Source organism: Pteronotus mesoamericanus, unplaced genomic scaffold (assembly GCF_021234165.1).
Source record: "Pteronotus mesoamericanus isolate MK-2021 breed Mesoamerican mustached bat unplaced genomic scaffold, CSHL_Meso_final scaffold_31, whole genome shotgun sequence".
Classification (NCBI taxonomy): domain Eukaryota; kingdom Metazoa; phylum Chordata; class Mammalia; order Chiroptera; family Mormoopidae; genus Pteronotus; species Pteronotus mesoamericanus.
The window spans coordinates 27,514,824-27,534,945 of NW_026555312.1; the positions used below are offsets into that span (position 1 = coordinate 27,514,824).

Here is a 20,122-nt window from a genome sequence, read left to right on the forward strand (position 1 = left end):
ATAGGGTCATCCTTGTGGAAATGTGTGCAATATGCCTATTAGGGAGTTTGAAAAGAATTAGCAGTAGATACAAAGAAACCTAAGTTCCGTGTGTGTGTGTGTGTGTGTGTGTATGATATTTAAGGAGCATAAAAGTGAAAGAGGAGTGAATGCATCATTTAGAAATATGGAGCCGTGAGAAGAAACTGGAGGAAGGAGAAATGAGATAGACCACTGGATTTTTTAATGAGCCATTTAAAATTATATATATTCCTTTAAAAAATTAAGATACATTTTCAAAAAAAATCCTCCCAATTTCACCTATAATTTTCCTTTCATAGTATTTACCGACCACAATGTGATGGTGACAGATGCTGGAACCTAGGGATCTGAGGTGGGAAAAACACGGAGAGAATTTAAGAGTACTTTGAAATAGTTTTATTGGCTCATAAGACCTTTGCATATAAAAAAAATACCCCAAACACTATGCAGTATTAAATCACAATTACATTTTTTTTACCAATTAAAACTACCCAGAATATACATTTTTAAGGGAAAAAAAATCCTACAGAACTGAATTCTGAAGTGACATTATGACTTAAATACTTTGACAAAATAGATAATTCCTTATAACATTAATTCATTGCACGAAGCTGCCAGATACTTTCATAAGCATAACCATTGCAGAGTGCAAATGAACACAATTTCAATGTTACACATTTAGCTGAAGTGACTAGGCCTCCACCTAAGGAACTCGCAAATTCTGGCACAAAAAGTTGGTCTGTTTTAATCTCCACCAGACAACCAACTTCACAATCCATTTACTCTCTCTTTCTGGCCATTCCTATTAAGAAAAAAAAAAAAAAAAAAGAAAGAAAGAAAAAAAGTAACATCCGCTGTTACAGTCTAAAAGTTAGCATCGCCTTTGTTTAAAGAAATCCACTCCTCTCAATTCTTCCGGCAGGTATTCCTGATCCACAGGCTCGCTGTACATGGGGTTGTACTTGTAGCCCTTGCCATAGCCCAAATCCTTCATCAGCCTGGTTGGCGCGTTCCTCAGATGCAGTGGGACGGGGGGCAAAGGGCCTTGGTGGTTTCGTAGGCAGGCTTTGACGTTGTTGTAGGCGCTGTACACCTCAATAGACTTTGGGGCTCTGGCAAAATAGACTACACACTGGGCCAGAAGCACCTAGGTGAGAAGTAAACATCTTATTATGAGGGTACCAGGAAATTACTTTTTTGCAAATATTTTATGACATCTCTAGTTAATTCTGAAAAGGTTCCCACCAGGCTTTTATTATCTCCCTTTCTGCCTATAGTCTGGATAACCACATATGATAGAAAAAAGAAATTCCTACATGAGAAGGGATGTTGAACCAGATGAGTGGTTTTCTTTATTTTCAAAAACTGAAGAACTTTTTACTAAATGAAGTTTTTCTTAAAAACCCAATACATAAAACATAACTGTGAAGCTGCTCTGTTTGTGGGTGAACTTGCAGACTTCCTGTTCAGCTCTTTCAACAATTCTGCCCCCAGGAAACCCTGAGTACTTCCTCTGAACTTCAGACTCCTGGAAATAATTTGAAAACATGATCTTGTTGATACCTAAGGCCCCCTCTTCTCTACAGGCTCTAAGCATATAAAATGGGAGTTAAAAAGCCAAGCATCTTTTTCGGTGGGCCCATACATCAACAGTGAAGGCAGAACATATATTCAAATCCTCAAAGGGACAGAGCACAAGAAAAAGGAACTGATTTGCAGAGAACTGAGCTGATTACTTTACCTCACATTCAGGCATGCCTATAAAATGACAGCCCTGGTAGGCAGCAACTGCTTGTGTTAGTGCAGATGGGTCTGCCAGACCTGTCACACACACACAGAGAGAAAGGAATGTTTAAGTGACAATGCACACCCCCATCATGACCTATGTGCTGCTGTGACCAGAGACCATTGCTGCCTGTAAACTCTTGTTGACCGAAACAATCCCACTTAGCAAAATGGACTAACTTTTCTCTGACTCATTAGCTTATTCAAGAAATATTTACTGGTTACTGTGTGATGTCAAAAATTGTTTCCTCAGGAATAAAAACTCTATTATATCTAGTAGGAAAAATAAGAGACTATATCTATAACAAACATAAGGAGTGAAGACCATGGAGCCTGTCATAAGGATGGGTATGTTAAAACCAAAACATTTACTAACACCGAAGTTTTTCTGATCTTTTTCTTTAAATAGTGTCCACAATCTTCCATTTTTATCTCAGGAGTGATCCAATAAAAACTCGAATACCTGACTGTAAAGCAAATTTAACATATTTCTTCTATTTCAAGTCATGTTAGGAAAATCACTACTTAAGAAGAAATACAAGGGTGACTTTAGGAACAGAAACACTCAAAAGCTCACACACACATCATCAAGAAATAAACTTAGTTCCTACTTAAGTATTCTTATCTTTTCCTTACCTGTCCCACATGGTACAAAGAAACTCTGAAGTCAAAAAGTGTATTTCCTCCCTCCACCCTACCCCACGCCACCCTACATGGACACCAGGTTCTGGGCCCTTCCCATCACACTCACCTATGTCCTCACTAGCAAACCTCACAAGCCTCCTTGCCACATACAGTGGGTCCTCTCCTCCTTCAAGCATGCGTGCCAGCCAGTAGAGGGAGGCGCTCTGGTCTGAGCCTCGCATCGATTTATGAAGTGCAGAGATGCAGTTGTAATGCTCTTCTCCTGGACACCACAAAAAGCACCTGTTCAATTACTGGCAGGAAGAGGGAATCTACAGGGTCATGGCAGGAGCCATCCAAGCCATATGTTGCTCTCACTTGGATGACTTTAAGGAAGGCTAAACTAATGCACTACCTAGGAGAGCCTAGGAGAATGAGATTTGGTAGTTATCTTCAAGCTGTGCAGTATTAGGAGACAGTGCCCTAGTATGGGTGCTAGAGCAGGCTGAGTTCCCTGAGGGGCCTGTGGACCTGTGTGGTCACCTAGTCCAACTCAGGGTAGGAAGCTGCTGGGAAACTTGTGGGGTCCACATCAGATGTGAGCAAAGACCAGGCGAAGGGAGGGGCATTCACTTGATTCTCGTAGACCTCAGTGGATGTGCCAGATCCAGGAATGGAAAGAAATAAATTCCAATGTTTTGGTTCCACCATTTGACCTAACTGGCAATTTGAGGAAAACTGACCCTGGGCCTCGATGTAGCCATTAAAATAAAGAGTCAAGAGGCAAGAGCAGCTGTCACAGCCCATTTGTTCCTCAGTGTCATTTCCAGTTGCCTTTCTGGTATCTGAAGCTTGTGGTCATTTAAATCTGGTGTTGGGACACAGGTGTGTGGCAAGATCCCGAGAAGGACTGACACATGGACTAAGAGCTCTCACCCTGAAAGCACTGTAGCCCTTCTCCCTTACGACTTGGACTTACCCATATAAACAAATCAGTGAAATGTGCTTTAGAAAATCGTATTCAAGAAAATTACAAACATTTACATTTGTACACATTTCACTGTGTTCTGACCACCACTGCTTCCTTAAATTTGAGGAGAGGGTACCCTCCTCCTGAGAAAGTAGAGGTATTATTCTTGTTAGTATTAGTCTTTCAGAGAAGCACCTGGTCTGTGCTCATCAAACTGAGGCCAGCAAGACCACGATCTACTCCTCACAGCATTTAGGCCCCAGGAACAAGTCCTAGCAACTGACTGACTATTCTGGTAAAATGAACATGACCTTCAAATGAAGAGCATGGGATAAAACGTCAGCCTGCAAGAGGAGGAACCCGAGAGACTGACTATGGGGCCTGAGCACCTTCCATTTTTCAGAGGAGCACCAAGGCAGACCAATATTTCAGCTGAGCTGCCAAATTTCTGAGGACAAACTGAGTTGTCATCTGTCCCAGGGCTTCCTCTGCTAAATCACAGTGGCATGAAAACAGTTGGATAGTGTCCTGCATGAAATCCACATGGTTCTAGCTCACCACCTGCACAGTCCTGGTCATGGACCCTGCGCTCTAATCCTTTCCAGTGCTGAGCCTGGACTCTGTGGGGAGGAAGCCGGGCAGGAAGCCAGGCAATGCAGGCTTGGCCAACTCATGGACATGGAGGAGGTGGACAAGCTGCCTCCACTTCACTTTCTGTCAAATGTAAACAGGAGATGGCAATGAGTCTCCCCTACCACACAGGCTACTCATTTTCTTATATCTTTACTGAGGGTCAACAATAAAAGGCAACATGGGCTTTGGAGCAAAGCAGCCTGGTTTGAGTGCCAAACGTACTAGTCATATGTTTGTTTCTATGTCTCCTGGGGTTTCTCATTTGTAAAATGGACATTGTAAGAGTAGCTAACTCATAGAGTTGTATTAAATAATGTATGCCTGGTATGGAAGAGTAAGCACTATAGAAATACATAAGTGTTAGTATTCTATGTTTGCTTCTATTTTTGCTTTTATTATGTACCGCTTTATAACTTAAACCTTCATGTTGTTTATGTAGAACCCTGACCTCAATGCATGGCACACACTGTGTTCTTAGTGGGAAATTTCTTCTTTCTGATACAGAATTATCTTAGTCACTGGGTTTCACAAGTAACTGTATACTAGATGACATTAAACAAATAATTAAAATCCTGGGGATGAGGGTCTTTGTCTCACCACAGTTATATAAAGGCCCAAAAATATAAGCTAGTAGGTTTCCAGGCAAGGCTTCTATCATCCCCTACTGATGGAACATAGGCTGATTCTCTAGGATCTGAATTGTTCAAGTGTCTCCGGCTTAACTGTGGAGCATGTATATTACATACAGGGTGGGGCAGGGTGGGGTGTAAGACCTCTGGATTGTATGGGTTCTTAAGACCTGACTCCAGGTGGCTTCCACTGCCCCCAGCTCTTGTGGGGGGGGGGGGGCAAAGAGCTACAGAGAAGGTGATCTCCACTGTGCATAGCTCTCCATGATTAAATGTGAGCCCCAAAAAGTAGGAAACCTAGGATTGGACATGTATGATATCCACTGTGTGTGTGTGTGTGTGTGTCCATCCATGAATAGGTATGTGTCAATACATACGAGTGCTTACAGGCTTGGGTGTTTGCATGGGTGTGAGAGAGTAGATGACCGTGAGTGCATGCATGCGTGGCTCTGAGGTGAGTGACATGCTCCAGCAGTAAGACGGTAGCTTTGTTTTTTAACTGAAAGTGTGTAATAAAATGTGAAAGAACAGTTTTAGGTGGTCCAATCAAAATGAAGAGTCTCTTTCAGGACACCTGCAAGTAGGGAAAAAGACCACTGTGGCTGGAACCCCCAGTAACAACGGAGAGTCCAGCATGTGGTACTATATTTACCTCTTAAAATTTTTAATATTGTTCTTACCTCCAATTCTTGTATTTGGCCAAAAATAAAGTAAAACTCTACAACAGAATGTTTTACTTTTCAGATTTTCCAAGCATTCCTATGACATTCAAGAACATAGAGATCCCTGGGTCACAAGAGAAGAAGTCCCTGGTGAGGGGCACATTCACATCAGAAAGCAAACACAACTGTTTGTTAAATGCCTCCAATGTGTCCTTAGTGCTTATTAGCCACCCAGCCCCCATCAGCTGAGGCGCACTAAGGCTGAAGGGCCTCAGTCACTTTCCCAGGGTCATACAACAACATGTTCTGTTCACTCATAAGGAGGCTGTCAGTGCCCGGAACTAAAGTCATTCTTAAACTCCCTCGCCTCCTTCTCTAACCAGTAACAAGTATTCTCCAACATCAAACTGCATTTGGAAATAATGTTAACGACATGGTACAGCTTACATGATATTTAGAATGTTCAACTGTTGGCTTTTTCTGGCATAATTTTTAAAGGTGTGAAAATTCTATTCCTGTTACTGCAATAGGACTCCATCCAGAATCACACAAAAACTCAAGCCCTAGGAGTTCAGGCTAATGTAGAGTGCGCTATCTTCTTTGCCCACATCTTTTATAAAGATACAAACGTGCTGCACTTATGGCATTTAATATTGCCAAGTCATGGATTTAATAAGAGCTGGTATCAAAATTCTATCTGTAAATTCTATAAAAACAGATTAACTGCATAAAGCAAAATTAAGTTTTTTAAAAAATCTATTACAAAATAAAAGCATCAAGATCAAATAAATTTAACATTTAGTTCAGACTCTAGAAAAGAAGAATTTTAATTTTCATTAAACTAATAAAATGAGTCACTTATTTCAAGAGTCCTATTGTTATTTACTGCCATTATAAATGATTCCAAGAATTACTGTCAACTGAATGTAGGGTTTTTAAAAATGCTTGTGTTCTACAATGTGCCATCAGTGAGTAATGGAAAAATAACTACCTTGTAAACTGAAGCTTGCAATTTCAAACCCAAAAAGTCCTCTCGGTTCTTACCAGGACAGCTTCTGTTCTGTGCATCTCTTAAGAAAGATCCGGAAGCTAGGTCTATGAAATCACTGAGAGTAAGATTTGATTCTATTACCAATATGAAGATCCAACTGAGAAACACGTTCATGCTTTGGACCCAGATGAAGATCAGAGGCCTGGAAGTGGGAGTGTGTGTACACACTTACTTCATTAAAGTTTTCCTCTTTTCACATTTCAGAGTTATTTACCTGCTCGATCATATAAAATGTGAGATTTCTGGAGGCCTTCCTTCACATCATTTTCAGTGATCAGAACTCTACTGGGAGAATAGGTTTGTCCACTCTTCTTACAAAACATCTTCCTAGAGCTTAACCTGGCCAGTACTGCCAGCTGCAGTCCATTCAATCCAGTTCGGGCATCCCCATCGCTGAGATAAGCCAGAGTGTCTACTGCTTTATCCTCTATGAATACGGAGGGCCTGCAACACAACCAGTGTTAGTTATTGTCATATTTATATTACATAATTTTCATTCTACAGTACTTCTTAGTGAACTCATGTCTTAGCAAAGTCACTAATAACTACCAAATGTTCAACATTCCTGCTCTTAATCTTAACTGACATTGTTAACATGGTTAAGCACTACTAAGAGAGAGACCTGACTTTGAGTCATGAGGGTATTTCACTGTACAAGAACACATGATAAGCACATATGAAGGAAAGATGGAAAGTTTTAGAAAGTCACTGGGGACATATGGTCTCTCTGGTTTTATCCTACAGAAATAGTGAAAATTAAAGAAACACCAGTGCCTCATTACAATATACAGAAAACATGTCTCAAATGCAGCCCACATCCTGACAACACAAATATGCTCAGACTAATTCCCACATACAGAAGAGACAGCATCACATCAGAAAGCTAGCTCTGTAAGGCTCCAGATCACACAGCTCGATTCCCTCATTTTACAAACAATAAACCCAGTATCCAATTATTCTGGGCATAGCAGGACCAAAAAGCAGGTCTCTGGAATTTTGGCCTGGGGTGCACTTCCAAGTGGTATTAATTACTTGAAGCCTGCACAAAGTAGCAGAGATCATATAAGCCTGGACATCCATTGGAAGAGTCTGCCGGGCCTCAGCTGTGAGACCTTGGGTAAAGTTATGTGGGTCCTGAACATAAGGACTAAAATTTATCATCACGTATCTAAATGGTAGAGGTTCATAAAGAAAGTCTGACAACTGATTCATTTTCAAATCTAGTTGAGCAAAATGTTCTATTCCTAGTCTATTTAGAAAAGATACACATGTAGTTACTTAGAAGGGTCTTACTGAGTCCTGGCTAGCTGTTAGCAGCACAATTTTTCAGTTATAGCTCATCCACGTCATTGACAAACTTGAGCTGAAAATGTTTACTGTCAAATGTCTAAGTCAATTAGAACTGTCCAAATCAGCTAGTTGGAAAACAATGCACAGGCACCAAGTGGGCTGGGCCAATGCATGGGAACTGGAGTGAGTGGGTGGGTGGTTCATGAAAGGGGTGTCTTTGAAGGGGTGACTGGCACAGAATAGGCATAATATCAATATCTGCGTAATAATGAATGGGTTAACTTCAATTTTCCCACAATTTCAGAGTGAAACATTTATTTCCTTTTAAATTACAAAATATAAAGTATAACCCCACACCACCAAAATCCATCATCTCTTCTACCTAGAGATAACAACAGCTACTATGGACTTTGTTGAAGTTCCTTCATGATCCGTCCACCCCTTCAACCATAAACCTTGTATCTAATTTAAAACGAAACTGGGATCATACTATAACAGTGAAATAAGTTTTTGAAAAAAATATACTCAGAACTCTAAATATTACTTCTTTATAAAATGTACATTACATTAAATTTTTAAAATAACAGACAAAGGGGTAAAAGTCATTTACTGCTGTATTACCTTAACATTAGTATTTTGGTATATATTCCTTTTCTATGACTTTGTCTTTCATATATAGAGAAATGAGTGCTTTTGGGACAGAGAAAAAAATGTGTGACCTTTAATACTTTAGTGCTTACTATACTGTCCTGTTTCATGAGTCCCACATAAAGCCAGTGAGTAGGTCCTTTTAATTATGAGAGAAAATAACTTGCAGACTGTTTCATACATTTATCAACAGCACGTTATGAATAAGCCTTTTAAAATAGGCATGTATTTTCAGTGGTTGGAAAACAGGATTCTTTCTTCATTTTTTAACCTCTTAACTGAAGTGCAAGTTGTTCTACTGTTATCCTTTTGAATCAGGTTTGAAGTCATGAGGAATGGGAGTGCTGCTGCAATAAAACCAGAGCTGAGTGCTTTTACCTAAACTCAATTCCTCCTCCCCTTCAATATAATCCACACTCCAAATTTTACCCTTGTCCAAAATGACACTTTTAAACACAAACAAATCTTCCAGCAATTCCATTCATCCATCCAGCAAGTCATAAAAAGCGACTGCTGACAGAACTCACAATGGTCACACAAATAAATCCCCAAGTGGAAACTTGCTATTAAGAACAATGTATAGGATATTCAAAAGGTCCTACCTACCATTCTGTATTTCCTGAACCCTAGTTTACTCTGCCTAGGTTCTGAGGAGCAATAAAATCTGTGAAAATACTTTGAGATCTTAGGAGAGGGACCAGATTAGAGTACTCAAGACTTTAGGCCAAGGGTAATGAAATAAGGGATATTTGTATTTATATTTGTAAAACTCCTCAGCAAACAGTAACTACTGCACAAAGTAGTTTGATAGATTGTTCCGAGTCCAGAGAATGTAACATGATTTTTAAATTAAAGCATAAACTTATAAAATATTTTCCACTTAGAAGTAACTTTCCAAAGTTAGCATAAGATTAAATAAGGCACAATTTACTTTGGAGATAGAGTGTCTGATATTTCATAGCATCCCACAGAGAGAGACATGAGATTGTAAATAATATTATTATAATGTGGATAAAAAAACACAAAACCCTCAGTTATTCCATAATAAGAGGAAAAAAGTGGTTAAAATAGATGCTTTGGAAAAGATCAGATTCCTAGTTAGTAAAGACTTAGAAATAAAAGACACAGCCTAGTTTCTACAACAGAAGTGAAATGCTTTGGATTTAGCAGGAATATGAGAAACACGCTGTAAAGAAAGCTCCTTCCTTTCCTTTTTTCTTCCAAGGGTATGAATCTTTCTGCCTACTGTTTTTCTGGTGAATGACACTGGGATTTAGACGACTTTATTGAAATGGTTGAATATTTAAGTTGAAGGAGTGAGGTACTGAAAACATACCTATTATTTCATGGCAGAACAAAAGAGTATACCTGGCTTAAACTCTTCTATATTACTAAACAATACTCTGTGAATCTCTCTCACTAAAGAAAATAAAGATTCCATGGTTAGGGTAACAACTGCTACACAGGGGTTCTCAATCAAGTATGTGCATAGACTACGGAGAACTTCCCAGAGGTACAGCCCATGTGTATCTTACCACAGATTTACTGATTCTGAAATCTGTAGGGATAGACCCTGAGCACATGCATTGTCGAGATGCACCTCTGGTAATTTTAACAGTGCAGACCTTGTTAAAAGGCACTACTGCGAAATTACAATGGGGAATGCTGTATCCCTGATACTTCACAAATTAATACAGAGTTGGTCTTATACAAAAGTACAAAGAAAAAGATGAGAATATTAATTCTTACCAGTAACTTTTGATTTTATACTAAATAAGTCTTTTAACTTCATACCTAGACCCCTTTGAACAACGAAGGTAGCTTAGTATTTAGAAACATGACTTCGAAAGCTAGTTCCATCCTTATTCGAGATGGGTGATTTTGGCATGTTCCTTAACCCTTTTGTGCCTCAGTTTCCTCATCTAATAAAGAGGAGACTATAACATATACTCTGCAGAGGATTAACTAAGACATGTAAAAGAGCAGTGACTGGACATCATAAGCTCTCAATTTTATTATTAGTAATGAGAATCACTTTAACTGGATTGGTCAGTAGTATACAGTCTAGAAGAACTACAAATCTTTAAGGCAGAATCCTAAACTCAGCTGATTTCATGATAACCATAGTGAAAATAAAATAAAACTTGCTCCAAAAAGAAAGAATATAAACTCACAGATGATGCTCCCTTCTGTTTAATCCCAGGGAGGCACATATCTTTCCTAATTACACTGTAGCTAATATACTTGGTAGGGCATAGTGGGATAAATAACAGCTTCAAATGATGTGTCTTAACTCCTAATAGCTGAACCTGTGAATGTAACTACTGTAAAAATCTCAAGATTAGATCATTCCAGATTTAGTGTGGGCCCTAAATCCAATGACAAATGTCTTTATAAAAGACAGTAAAAGAAGAGACAGAGGTAAATAGAGTAGATGGCCATGTGAAGATGAAAGCAGGGACTGGGTTAATCCTGCTATAGGCCAAGCAACGCCAGAAGCCATCAGAATCTTGAAAGGAAGGACTCTCTCCTAGAATCTCTAGGAGTGTGACCCTGCCAAAAGCCTAATTTCAGACTTCAAGTCTCCATTAGAGTGAGAGGAAAAATTTCTGTTCGTTTAAGCCACACAGTTCGTGGTAATTTGTCATAGCTGCCACAGGAAGAGAATACAAGGTCTCTGAAATCTGTTTCTAGCTGGCAGTGTTAAGCCATCATTTAATGTAACTTTTTTTTATATCAAAACATGTTCAGAAAAATCATTAAAACCCACAACTCCTTCTGACCAGTATCTTTTATGCTGGTGTTCCACTACCTTTCTTTCTATTCAATTAGAAAAGATTATTTTTAAGGGCAGGTAGAAGAGTTTAAATTTTTTTAAAACCAAAAACAACCGAGAAACAAACCTATGGCCATCTTGTTTTGGGCAATCTTATTTTGGAGCCACCTTGCCTGGGCTCCCCCTTTTAGGAAACCAACTCTTGGCATTCTGTCTAGTGGGAGAGTAAAAAGGCAACTACGGCCCCTCAATTCACTTTCTTCACATCCACAAGCTTATGCACTATTATTTGGTCCACAAACAACTGATTCTTTAAGGGTCTTTTTAGATAGGCATGTGTCCAATGATCTGGAATTTACAGTCCTTCAAAGCAGCAAGTACTGCAGGCAATTAAACACTAGTTTACTTTATTTTCAACAGCACAAGCTCATCAGATTCTAAACGATGGATTTTTTTCCCTGGCCTCTAAAATGAACCCAATGCATAGATAACATACTTCCCTTTACCATGTGACCAAAATGCTTAGTGAGCAAAGTACATGAAAACTGTTGATTACTCATACAAACCAAGGAAACTATGGGATAGATATAAATTACCAGCTGACCTCCATCTTTCTCTTCACAACCAAAACACAATAAAATATAGAATTTTTTTGCATATGTCACATTAAAGCTGGAGGGCAAAAGGGAGGTGATATGCTAGTCTTTGGTCCTTCTTCTTTCCTGTTGTTTGGAATACAAATATAATGGTTAGATCTCCAGTAACCAATTACTGGCATGAGGTAGAAGCCCTGTGCTGAAAATGTTGAGCAGAAAGACAAAGGCCCATGTTCCTGACAATACTGTGAAGCTGGCTGGCTAGGAGCTGCGTTTTTTTATGCCTATGGACCTTCAGACTAAATATTGAAGGAGAATAGAAAAAAAGAACACTTTTATCTCATGCTAATGAGAATTTATAGTGTACAAGTGTATACTGCACAATAATTCACAATTCTTCAAGTAAAATCAAGAATGGTGTAAGTATCAACTTGATTATAGTTTCCAGATTCAGTATCTGCTTAGCTCTTCCCATACATAGCCTTAAACTGTCTGGAATTTCTCTGTAAGTGTTCTACTTGCTATCTAAGGCACCCAAACATAAGAATATAAATGTGCACTCATAGCTTTCCAGAGGGAGTAATTATTTGGGGTCAAAAGTCTTTCCTTCCTGCTAAATTAGTGTAACCAAATCTAATTTATGTTCACAAGAATATACATGTAGTAAATGCCAGTGAGTAGAAGTTTGAAAGTAAATTTTACTTAAAAATGAAAGCATAATCCACTATTAATGATCCATGGCAACTGGATGGTCAGGTACTTCAATTAGGAAATTACCTGATTTCTTTCTATGTAAAAATTCTATGTAATATAAGAATTCTTTCTATGGCCTATAACATCTCCCAACTTATCTTCTTGTCAGAATTTCTAACAAACTGACCAATTAAGCTTAATAATCTTTAATTTCACTCTGCTTGCTGCTGTTGCTTAGGCAACAGTCTTTTTAAAAAAGGATCTTGATACCTGGGCCATGGGGCAATCATCTTTTAAGCTGGAACTATACAAAAAAAATTAAACTATTTCTCTCATACTGATAGCTATAATTTATTTATTCATTCACAAACCATTTACTAAACATATGTTATATGCTAGGTGCTGTGCTAGGTGCTGAAGATATGAACAAGAAGGAAAAGTTCCTATCCTTCTAGGTTTTTTGGGAAGATAGAAGATATAAGAAAGTAAACAAGAGACAAAAAGTCATACTTAAGATCAATTCTAAATGAGTGATAATGGAAAAAGTAAACCATCTGTTGGGTAGAGGCAGTTTCCTCTGACCAGAAGGCAATTATGGCAGATTGTAAATCAGCGGCTCACTTTTTTATCAAGCTCTCAGTTTCAACAACAACAATTTACTTGCTTCTCTCAAATTTTAGCATGCGTTCAAAATGAAGAAATCCTTTTTAAGATGAGCTCCATGGTTCTACTGTCTTTCTCATTTCACTTAAGTTACAGCATGGCAGTGATTGGAGAGGGAAAAACAAGAGCCCAGCATACAAAGGCCTGTTATATGCGTACACCTAATACCAACAAGTTCCATATATCTTAACCACAATTATGACAGCTATCCCATCACAACTATACTCTAAAATGATGTGACTTTGTTCTGCCTGGGGGTCCTTGGCCGTGTTTCAGCACTTTCCTGAAGCAGAGGATAATTCCTGTCTGAGAAACAAACAAATGGGAGAGGCCATACACAGAGGGAGGGACTGTTGAAACCTAAACCCAGAGCCTATGTCTTGTACTATAATCCTCTCAGAAGTGTGGCTCCAGAACTTGGCCTCAGGGCAAGCACCAGCAGCTGTGGGGTCCACAGCATGAAGAAGCAGGCATTAGCCTCTCAGCACACCAGATTATGTTCCACTGTATTATTTCAGCTGACACATGTATCAATGACATCTGAAGAATATAGCCTAATATAAATAAATAAAAACTTCTGACTCAGGTAATCTAATTGATTATCCATGACACACACCCTGGGAATTAGGAACTTATAGCACTCACTATACAGAAATAGACCACCTTAAGGAAAGGGACAGCCCCTAATATATCTTTTTCAGTTAAAATCACTTTACTTTCATGGAACTGAGTGTGACTCTTAGAGTATGCAAAAATCACTCTAAAATGACTTAAGGGATTTTACAGTACCATTTACATTAATTTTTACTTAATCTATTTTTAAAAGAAGAGTAAAACTGCAGGAAGAGAAATTGGAATCTGAGTATAAATCTCAAAAGAATTAGAATTACAGATATGGCAACTATAAGCTATAAAACACCTTAAAATAAAGAAAATATTAGCAGAGATATACTTGGTATAGTTCAGCACTTCCCTCCTCTTTCGTTTTCATTACTAGATCAACATTTCTTCTCTGTCTCCACCCTCTCCTTACTGCTTAATGTCCATCCCTTTCTGGACCCCTGCCAGTGGATTCTCTGGGAGGTGTGTGACCCCAGGATACTGCACGCAATCAACTTACTCAGAACTGCTGTTGCTGCTGTGGCTCAGAGGGTCAGTGGGATGGCTGGAATCTAGGACATGGATGCCCAGTGAGTTGATTGCTCGCATTAAAATAGTCATCATTGCTTCTACTGGAAGCTTCTCAAGAACAATAACCCTACAGCGGCTCAGAAGAGCAGCATTGACTTGGAAAGATGGGTTTTCCGTGGTTGCCCCAATCAGAGTGACTGTCCCACATTCCACGTGAGGAAGGAACGTATCCTAATCATGGGAGGAAAACAGAAGAAATTGATTCCAGTCAACAACCTGGAGAATCCTATGTAAGTTGGCTATCCATTCCTTCCTTTTCCTAATTTTGATGTCAGGAATAGCAGCTTTATATTCACTGAATATGGATGCAACAGCTAATGCTCAACTAATGCTTTTTAAGCTGAAAACTCATCTTCCAGAATGTCAATGTCTAAGCCTAGTCTCTTGCTGGCAGACTAACAGCTCAAAGTAGAATTCTACTGTAGTTCGACATAAACAATTTCTTTACTTTAAGAAGTATCTTCTATTCCAAGACAAAACATAGTTTAAATGTAGCAGTTATTTATTTATAAAAGTCTTAGAAAACACAAAAACATTACTATTTCCAAAGTTGTTTTCCTCTGCAAGTACTCATATTATCCTTCCTAAAAAACTTGGTTAAAAAAAGTTATATATCTGTATCTGTCTCAGTGAATATATAATCACCACATGCTGCTTATGAATGGAAAGAAATGCTAAGATGAGTCAATGGTCCAATATAAAATCAGTCAGAACTCTAAGGGTCGATTTAGTCAGAGATGCAAAAAAGGTAAAAAAGCTTAATAGGGTTTTGTAAGATATTTGTATCTCTAACTAAAAAGCTGCGACAAATATATACTTTAAAAAGTATACCTGAAAAGAGGGTTTTTATTTAGTAAGAATACAAAAGTGGCTTTGTTTACAAAAAAATAGTGGTTTTACTTTCACTTTAGAAAGCTATTTAAATTAACAATGATTAGATCTTTGTAACTTTCACCTTGACAAGAATCTGAAGTCATGGAAAACAGACCCTTTAATCTTGAAAATAAAAAGTAACATTTTTAGCCCTGGCTGGTATGGCTCAGTGGACTGAGCACCAGCTTGAGAACCAAAGGGTCACAGATTCGATTCCTAGTTAAGGCACATGCCTGGCTTGCAGGCTAGGTTCCCAGTGAGGGGAACGTGAGGGGCAACCACACACTGATGTTTCTCTCCCTGTCTTTCTCCTGTCTCTAAAAATAAAATCTTAAAAAAAAAAAAAAGTTACACTATATAGAGGAGAAATTTAAAATTAAGTTAAACAGTTCACTATGACTGCTAATATTTACATTAAAAGTTTGAAATTTTGATCCAAAGCTGCTTTTTTTTTGGCCATGTATAGATCAGAGATTTTCCAATTTCACTTATCAGAAAGCATTTTCTTGTCATAAAGAACACTAAGAAAAAGTGGAGAAATAGGCTCAAGAGAGATGAATTGGCAGTCTGTGCTTCTTCATAGACAGAGAGTTAATGATAACAGTCCCTAGCATTTGCATAGTGCTTAATGCTTTTCTAAGTGATCTCACATACTTTATATTCTATTTAATTAATGTTCACAATGATCAAAAGGTAGAGAAGTTAATATACCTGCTGAGATTTATTGAACCGATGAATCTCATCAATAAAAAGTATGGTTTTCCTTTTGAAAAAGCTCTTTTCATTTTGAGCTTGTTTTATGACATCTCGCACATCATTTGTCTTGGCATTTGTTGCAGACAATGTCACAAACCTTATGCTATGTTTTTTGCTGTTGTTGGCTATGATGTGAGCCAGGGTGGTCTAGAAAAGATGACAGAGTTTGGAAAGCTATCAGACACAGAGGGAAAAAAAGCACCCATGGGTATAAATACAAGCAAGCATAAGCACGACTTAACAAGCAACTTGACCTCTGAAAAACGCTTAGTAGCATACATGCAATCTGAAATACCACAGCGCATTATCAGAAAATGTTTTAAAAACTTATAAATAAAACAGGAAGGCAACGGAACCTTAGGCTAATCCTGATTTTTCTCCATTGCCTAACTCCATTTGATTCCTTTTTTGGGGGGGTGGGTTGAGGGGACTCTAAGATTTTTGGAAGCCCAGTAAAAAGAGCAGCTGTTTTGATTTAGCAGAGCCTAGATAACAGCTGTGATCTCTTCCAGCCAGGAAAGCATTACTGCTGAAGGACCAAGTGTATAACTGAAGCACAGGACCACAGATTCAATCCCACAACTGGAAGCTTATCACTGTAGCCTAGAAAAGAAGAGTGAGCCTTTGAATTGAGAGACCAATGGCAATTAGCTAGCAATTAAGATTGACTGCATGCCACTTCTGAATGTCTACTTTGGAAGGACGCGAAACAACAGCACTTTGATCATGTTAGTACTTACCAGAAAACAATAGTGATCCAAAGAAAATATTGCTGAGTGCCTGGCACTTAATGGTGCTCTACACATTTGCATATGCTCTTACTAACATTACTATTATTGTTAGCAATACAGCAATGAGGATGGGAATAAAGCAAAAGGGAAGACTGTTTAACCAGAGAGTCAAATTTGGCCCTGAATGAAAGGAAAGGTGGCACTTTAATTTCTAAACGTTGCATAGCGCCATTGGATATTTAATTTCTAAAAGGTGTATAGCACCACTAAATACTGTGGCTGCTTCTGTAGCAAATCCCAGCCTATTGGCTCCTCTGTTAGTATGCATAGGCTTTTGACTTAGTCACCAACCACTACACTGAACAGATCAGCCCACTAAATCTCTTATCCAGCATCTTCTGAGTTCACCCTACTCATCTCCATTGGGCACTATTTTCTTGCCATTTGGAACCATCAACAGCTGATCAGCCATTCTCATAATCTTATGTAAAGACTTCACAGACAATTAATAAAAATGCTCCTATAGCTCAATCCCCTTAATGAGGTAACAACTAAATCTATCACCATGGTAAATGTTATTTGGGCCAGGTCTGGTTTACACCTGGCCAAAGGGAAAGTATGAATGCAAACAAGAAGGCACAAAAGGAACACCATGCATTCCAGGAACTGCAGTAAAGGGATATATGATTGAGTTGTTGGAAATGAAGCTGGAAAGAAAAACTGGAGAAAAATCAAAAAAGTCCTTGTGTGCTAAGGAGTTAGAACATGAAAGCTCTGAGAGCCCCTTTATGTTCTCATTCTCAATGTCGCCTTTCATTCAATGGTGCTTATTCTTCTCCCTCTTCCTAGGGAGTTTAAAAAAAAAAAATCACATATTTAAATACCTCAGAACACGCTCTTTTCAGTCTTAACACTCCACTGTTTTTCAACTGTTCTTCCAGTGACATGTCTTCTAGACCCCAATATCCTACCTGCCCTACTCTGGACTTGTGGTAATTCCTAGCAAGGTATATAGAACTGGACACCAAAATACTGTATATCGATGTTTCTTCTCTAAAGTACATGGCATTATGAGCACAGTTATGGAAATCCTAGATGTAAATGACTTGCAATGAGAAAATAGCGTTCATGCTAGTTTTGTTAAGTACATATAGTTTCAAGGATAAATAAAAAACCAGTCTGTTCAAATAAACTAACAGCTAGACAGAGGGGAATGAAGCACAATAGAAATTAATATACTTTCATTTTTTTTTCAAAACTGAATCCGTATACCTACAAATGTAATATACAAATGATCCTCTGCAATTTGTAGCATGCTGTTTCATTCGAGAGTTTGCTCATTAATATGTTGGAACACAAAGGTAGATCAAATTGAGTCCACATAATCTTATGAACCTATGAATTCAGAAATCCTCATTTTTGACAACGATAGAAAACGTGTCTTACGAATCTGGGTGGGTGTCCCTTTAACGCCTCCATCATTACTCCACCTGTGGGACCAGGCACCGCCCCGGCTCAGATGTTACCTGAGACCCTGCACTCTTAGGCCTCAATATCCAGACAGGACGATTCTTCGGGATCGGCCAACGCCAAGGCTCTCTCACCGTTTGATCCAAGCCCCGACCCGTGAAGATCCACATTCGGAACCTTTCTGGCAAGGCGGCACTCACCTTGCCGCAGCCCGGCGGCCCCCAAAGGATTAGCGAGGGGATTTCGTTCGTCTCCAAGAGGGACCTGAGCAGGGTCTCCTGCCCCACGGCTCTGCTCTGCCCAATGTAATCCTGAAGCGTGTCGGGACGCATCTTGTCCGCCAGCGGCTTGCCCTCCAGCATCTGCCGAATCTCCTCCGCCGCCAGCGCCCTGGAGTGCGTGCGGCCTCCGCCGCAGGCCCCGAAAGCAGCGGAGTCGGCATCCCAGTGGCCCGGGTCGTCTTCGCCGTCGACATCAGCGTCCGCATCGCCATCGCCCACCGCCTCTTCTTCCTCCTGTGCCTCCGCCTCGTCCCAGCTCCGCGGAGACGCGCTACCTGCCGCGGCGGCCGCAGCAACCGGCCTCTTCCCCGAGCCCTTCCTCCCTGGGCTGCTGGAGCGCGCCACCGGGAAGTCGGGGATGAGACGGGCGCCGCTGGGCGTGGGCGGCGCGTCGTAACTCTCCCGGCTCTCGGTCTCACCGCCGTCGTCGCCCTCCTCGCCCTCGCCCTCGCTGCTCTCGGCCGCCGTCGGGGTGGCCGGCTGCTTCAGCGCTGAGCTCTCGGAGAGCCGCCGCCTCTTGGTGCTGGGCGGCGAGAGACCCTTGGGCCGCTCCCCCGCGCGGTGAGGCCCGGCCGCGGGCTCCGCGTGCCCCGCGGGGTTGAGCAGCAGACAGCGGTCAAGGTGTGAGTTGATGTGTGCGGCGGGCATCATCCGCTGGCACACGGGGCACTGCACTTGGTGCATCTGCGACAGGAAAGGGTCGTCTTCTGGCCCGCTCACCTCCATGGCAAGCCGCTGCCCTCGTCGGCGCGGTCGCAGCACCCTTGCGCTCGCCGAGGGCTCGCGATGCCCGCCGCTAGGCCCCGCGCCGCGCGCCCCTCGTTCCGGGAGGCGGCAGGACGCGAGCCGACCGGGTGAGGGCGCCGCTCATGCCTCACGTCCGGAACTTCCCACGTCGGCCCGCCCTCAGCCAGCCTCGCCTCCAGCGGCGTCTCGCGCGGCACGTCGGGAGGATTACTCCGTAGCGGTTTGCCGTAGCCGTTTGCCGCAACCGTTAGCCGCAGCTATCGCGGGGATACGTATCCCGCCGCCTGTCGGGAAGTGTAGTCCTTGCGTCCACTGCCGGCCGACCTGCGAGCCATCTTTGTCAGGGGTCGGAGAGACCGGTGGGTTGCGCGTGTGGAGGCTCGCGCAGTGGCGAAAACGGTTCCCCTCTGCGTCCTTCTAGGCCTTGACACGTGCGTGATGTTCGTAAAGCCGCCACTAGATTGCGCCTGGGGAAACCGCTTTCCTTACTCGTGAGCTAAGCTGGGGGAGGGCTTTAGAGACCGGAAGAGGCCCGAGGCCGGCTGCTCGTAATTACAGGGAAGCGGGGTGGGAGTAGGGTGACTCTTAAAACGCTGTAGTAGGAAACAGAGCTTCAATAAGAAAAAATTCAAACTGCACGTATGATCAAAATGTTAACATAAGTAAATGCTGAGAAATGCAAATAAAGAGAACGCCTCGCCCCAGCCCGCCCTTTTACTTTTTTGGCGTTTTAGCGAAGGGCTTTTCTACCTGAGAAACAACATAACTTAGATGCATATCCAACTTCTACACTTCAACAGTCAAAAGTTAGAAGCAGATTTAATTCTAAATAGTCAAGTTAGGGTATAGTCATTTCTATAGCAATACAATATCAGGTAACCATTTTACAATTACCGTATATTATAGATAGTGACGGAAAATGCTCACCATAGATTAAGAGGTTCGGATGGTGTTGCACATCTTTGAATGATAACGATTACTGTCTTCTATGACTTTATCTGATTTTCTGTAAACTTCTTAAAAAATGTGTCA

General features: G+C 40.7%; 1 protein-coding gene across 3 annotated transcripts; it reads right to left on the reverse strand.

The window, feature by feature from the left end:
* Positions 1–207: 207 nt before the first annotated feature.
* On the reverse strand, positions 208–19,529 carry WRNIP1 (WRN helicase interacting protein 1). Of its 3 annotated transcripts, XM_054591983.1 has the most exons (7): positions 18,263–19,527; positions 15,817–16,008; positions 14,162–14,403; positions 6,590–6,819; positions 2,558–2,713; positions 1,763–1,842; positions 208–1,168 (listed from the first exon to the last, which is right to left on the reverse strand). In XM_054591983.1, the coding sequence occupies exons 1-7, from the start codon at positions 19,067–19,069 to the stop codon at positions 893–895; spliced, it is 1,983 nt and encodes a 660-aa protein (XP_054447958.1). In that variant the 5' UTR covers positions 19,070–19,527; the 3' UTR covers positions 208–892. The 3 variants fall into 3 exon arrangements, with proteins under 3 accessions (XP_054447958.1, XP_054447959.1, XP_054447960.1); XM_054591984.1 differs by lacking the exon at positions 15,817–16,008 and having other exon boundaries at positions 18,263–19,528; XM_054591985.1 differs by lacking the exon at positions 1,763–1,842 and having other exon boundaries at positions 975–1,168; positions 18,263–19,529.
* Positions 19,530–20,122: the final 593 nt, after the last annotated feature.

Bases quoted from the DNA above. Each gene is read 5' to 3' on its own strand.
- WRNIP1 (XM_054591983.1), bottom strand. From the start codon at position 19,069: ATGGAGGTGAGCGGGCCAGAAGACGACCCTTTCCTGTCGCAGATGCAC. The intron at 6,820-14,161 runs GTAAGTTGATTG...GTTGTGTTGCAG, and splicing joins AGCAGCAACAGCAGTTCTGA to GCCCTCCGTATTCATAGAGG. The intron at 1,169-1,762 runs GTAAAGTAATCA...CTTCTCACCTAG, and splicing joins TAGGCATGCCTGAATGTGAG to GTGCTTCTGGCCCAGTGTGT.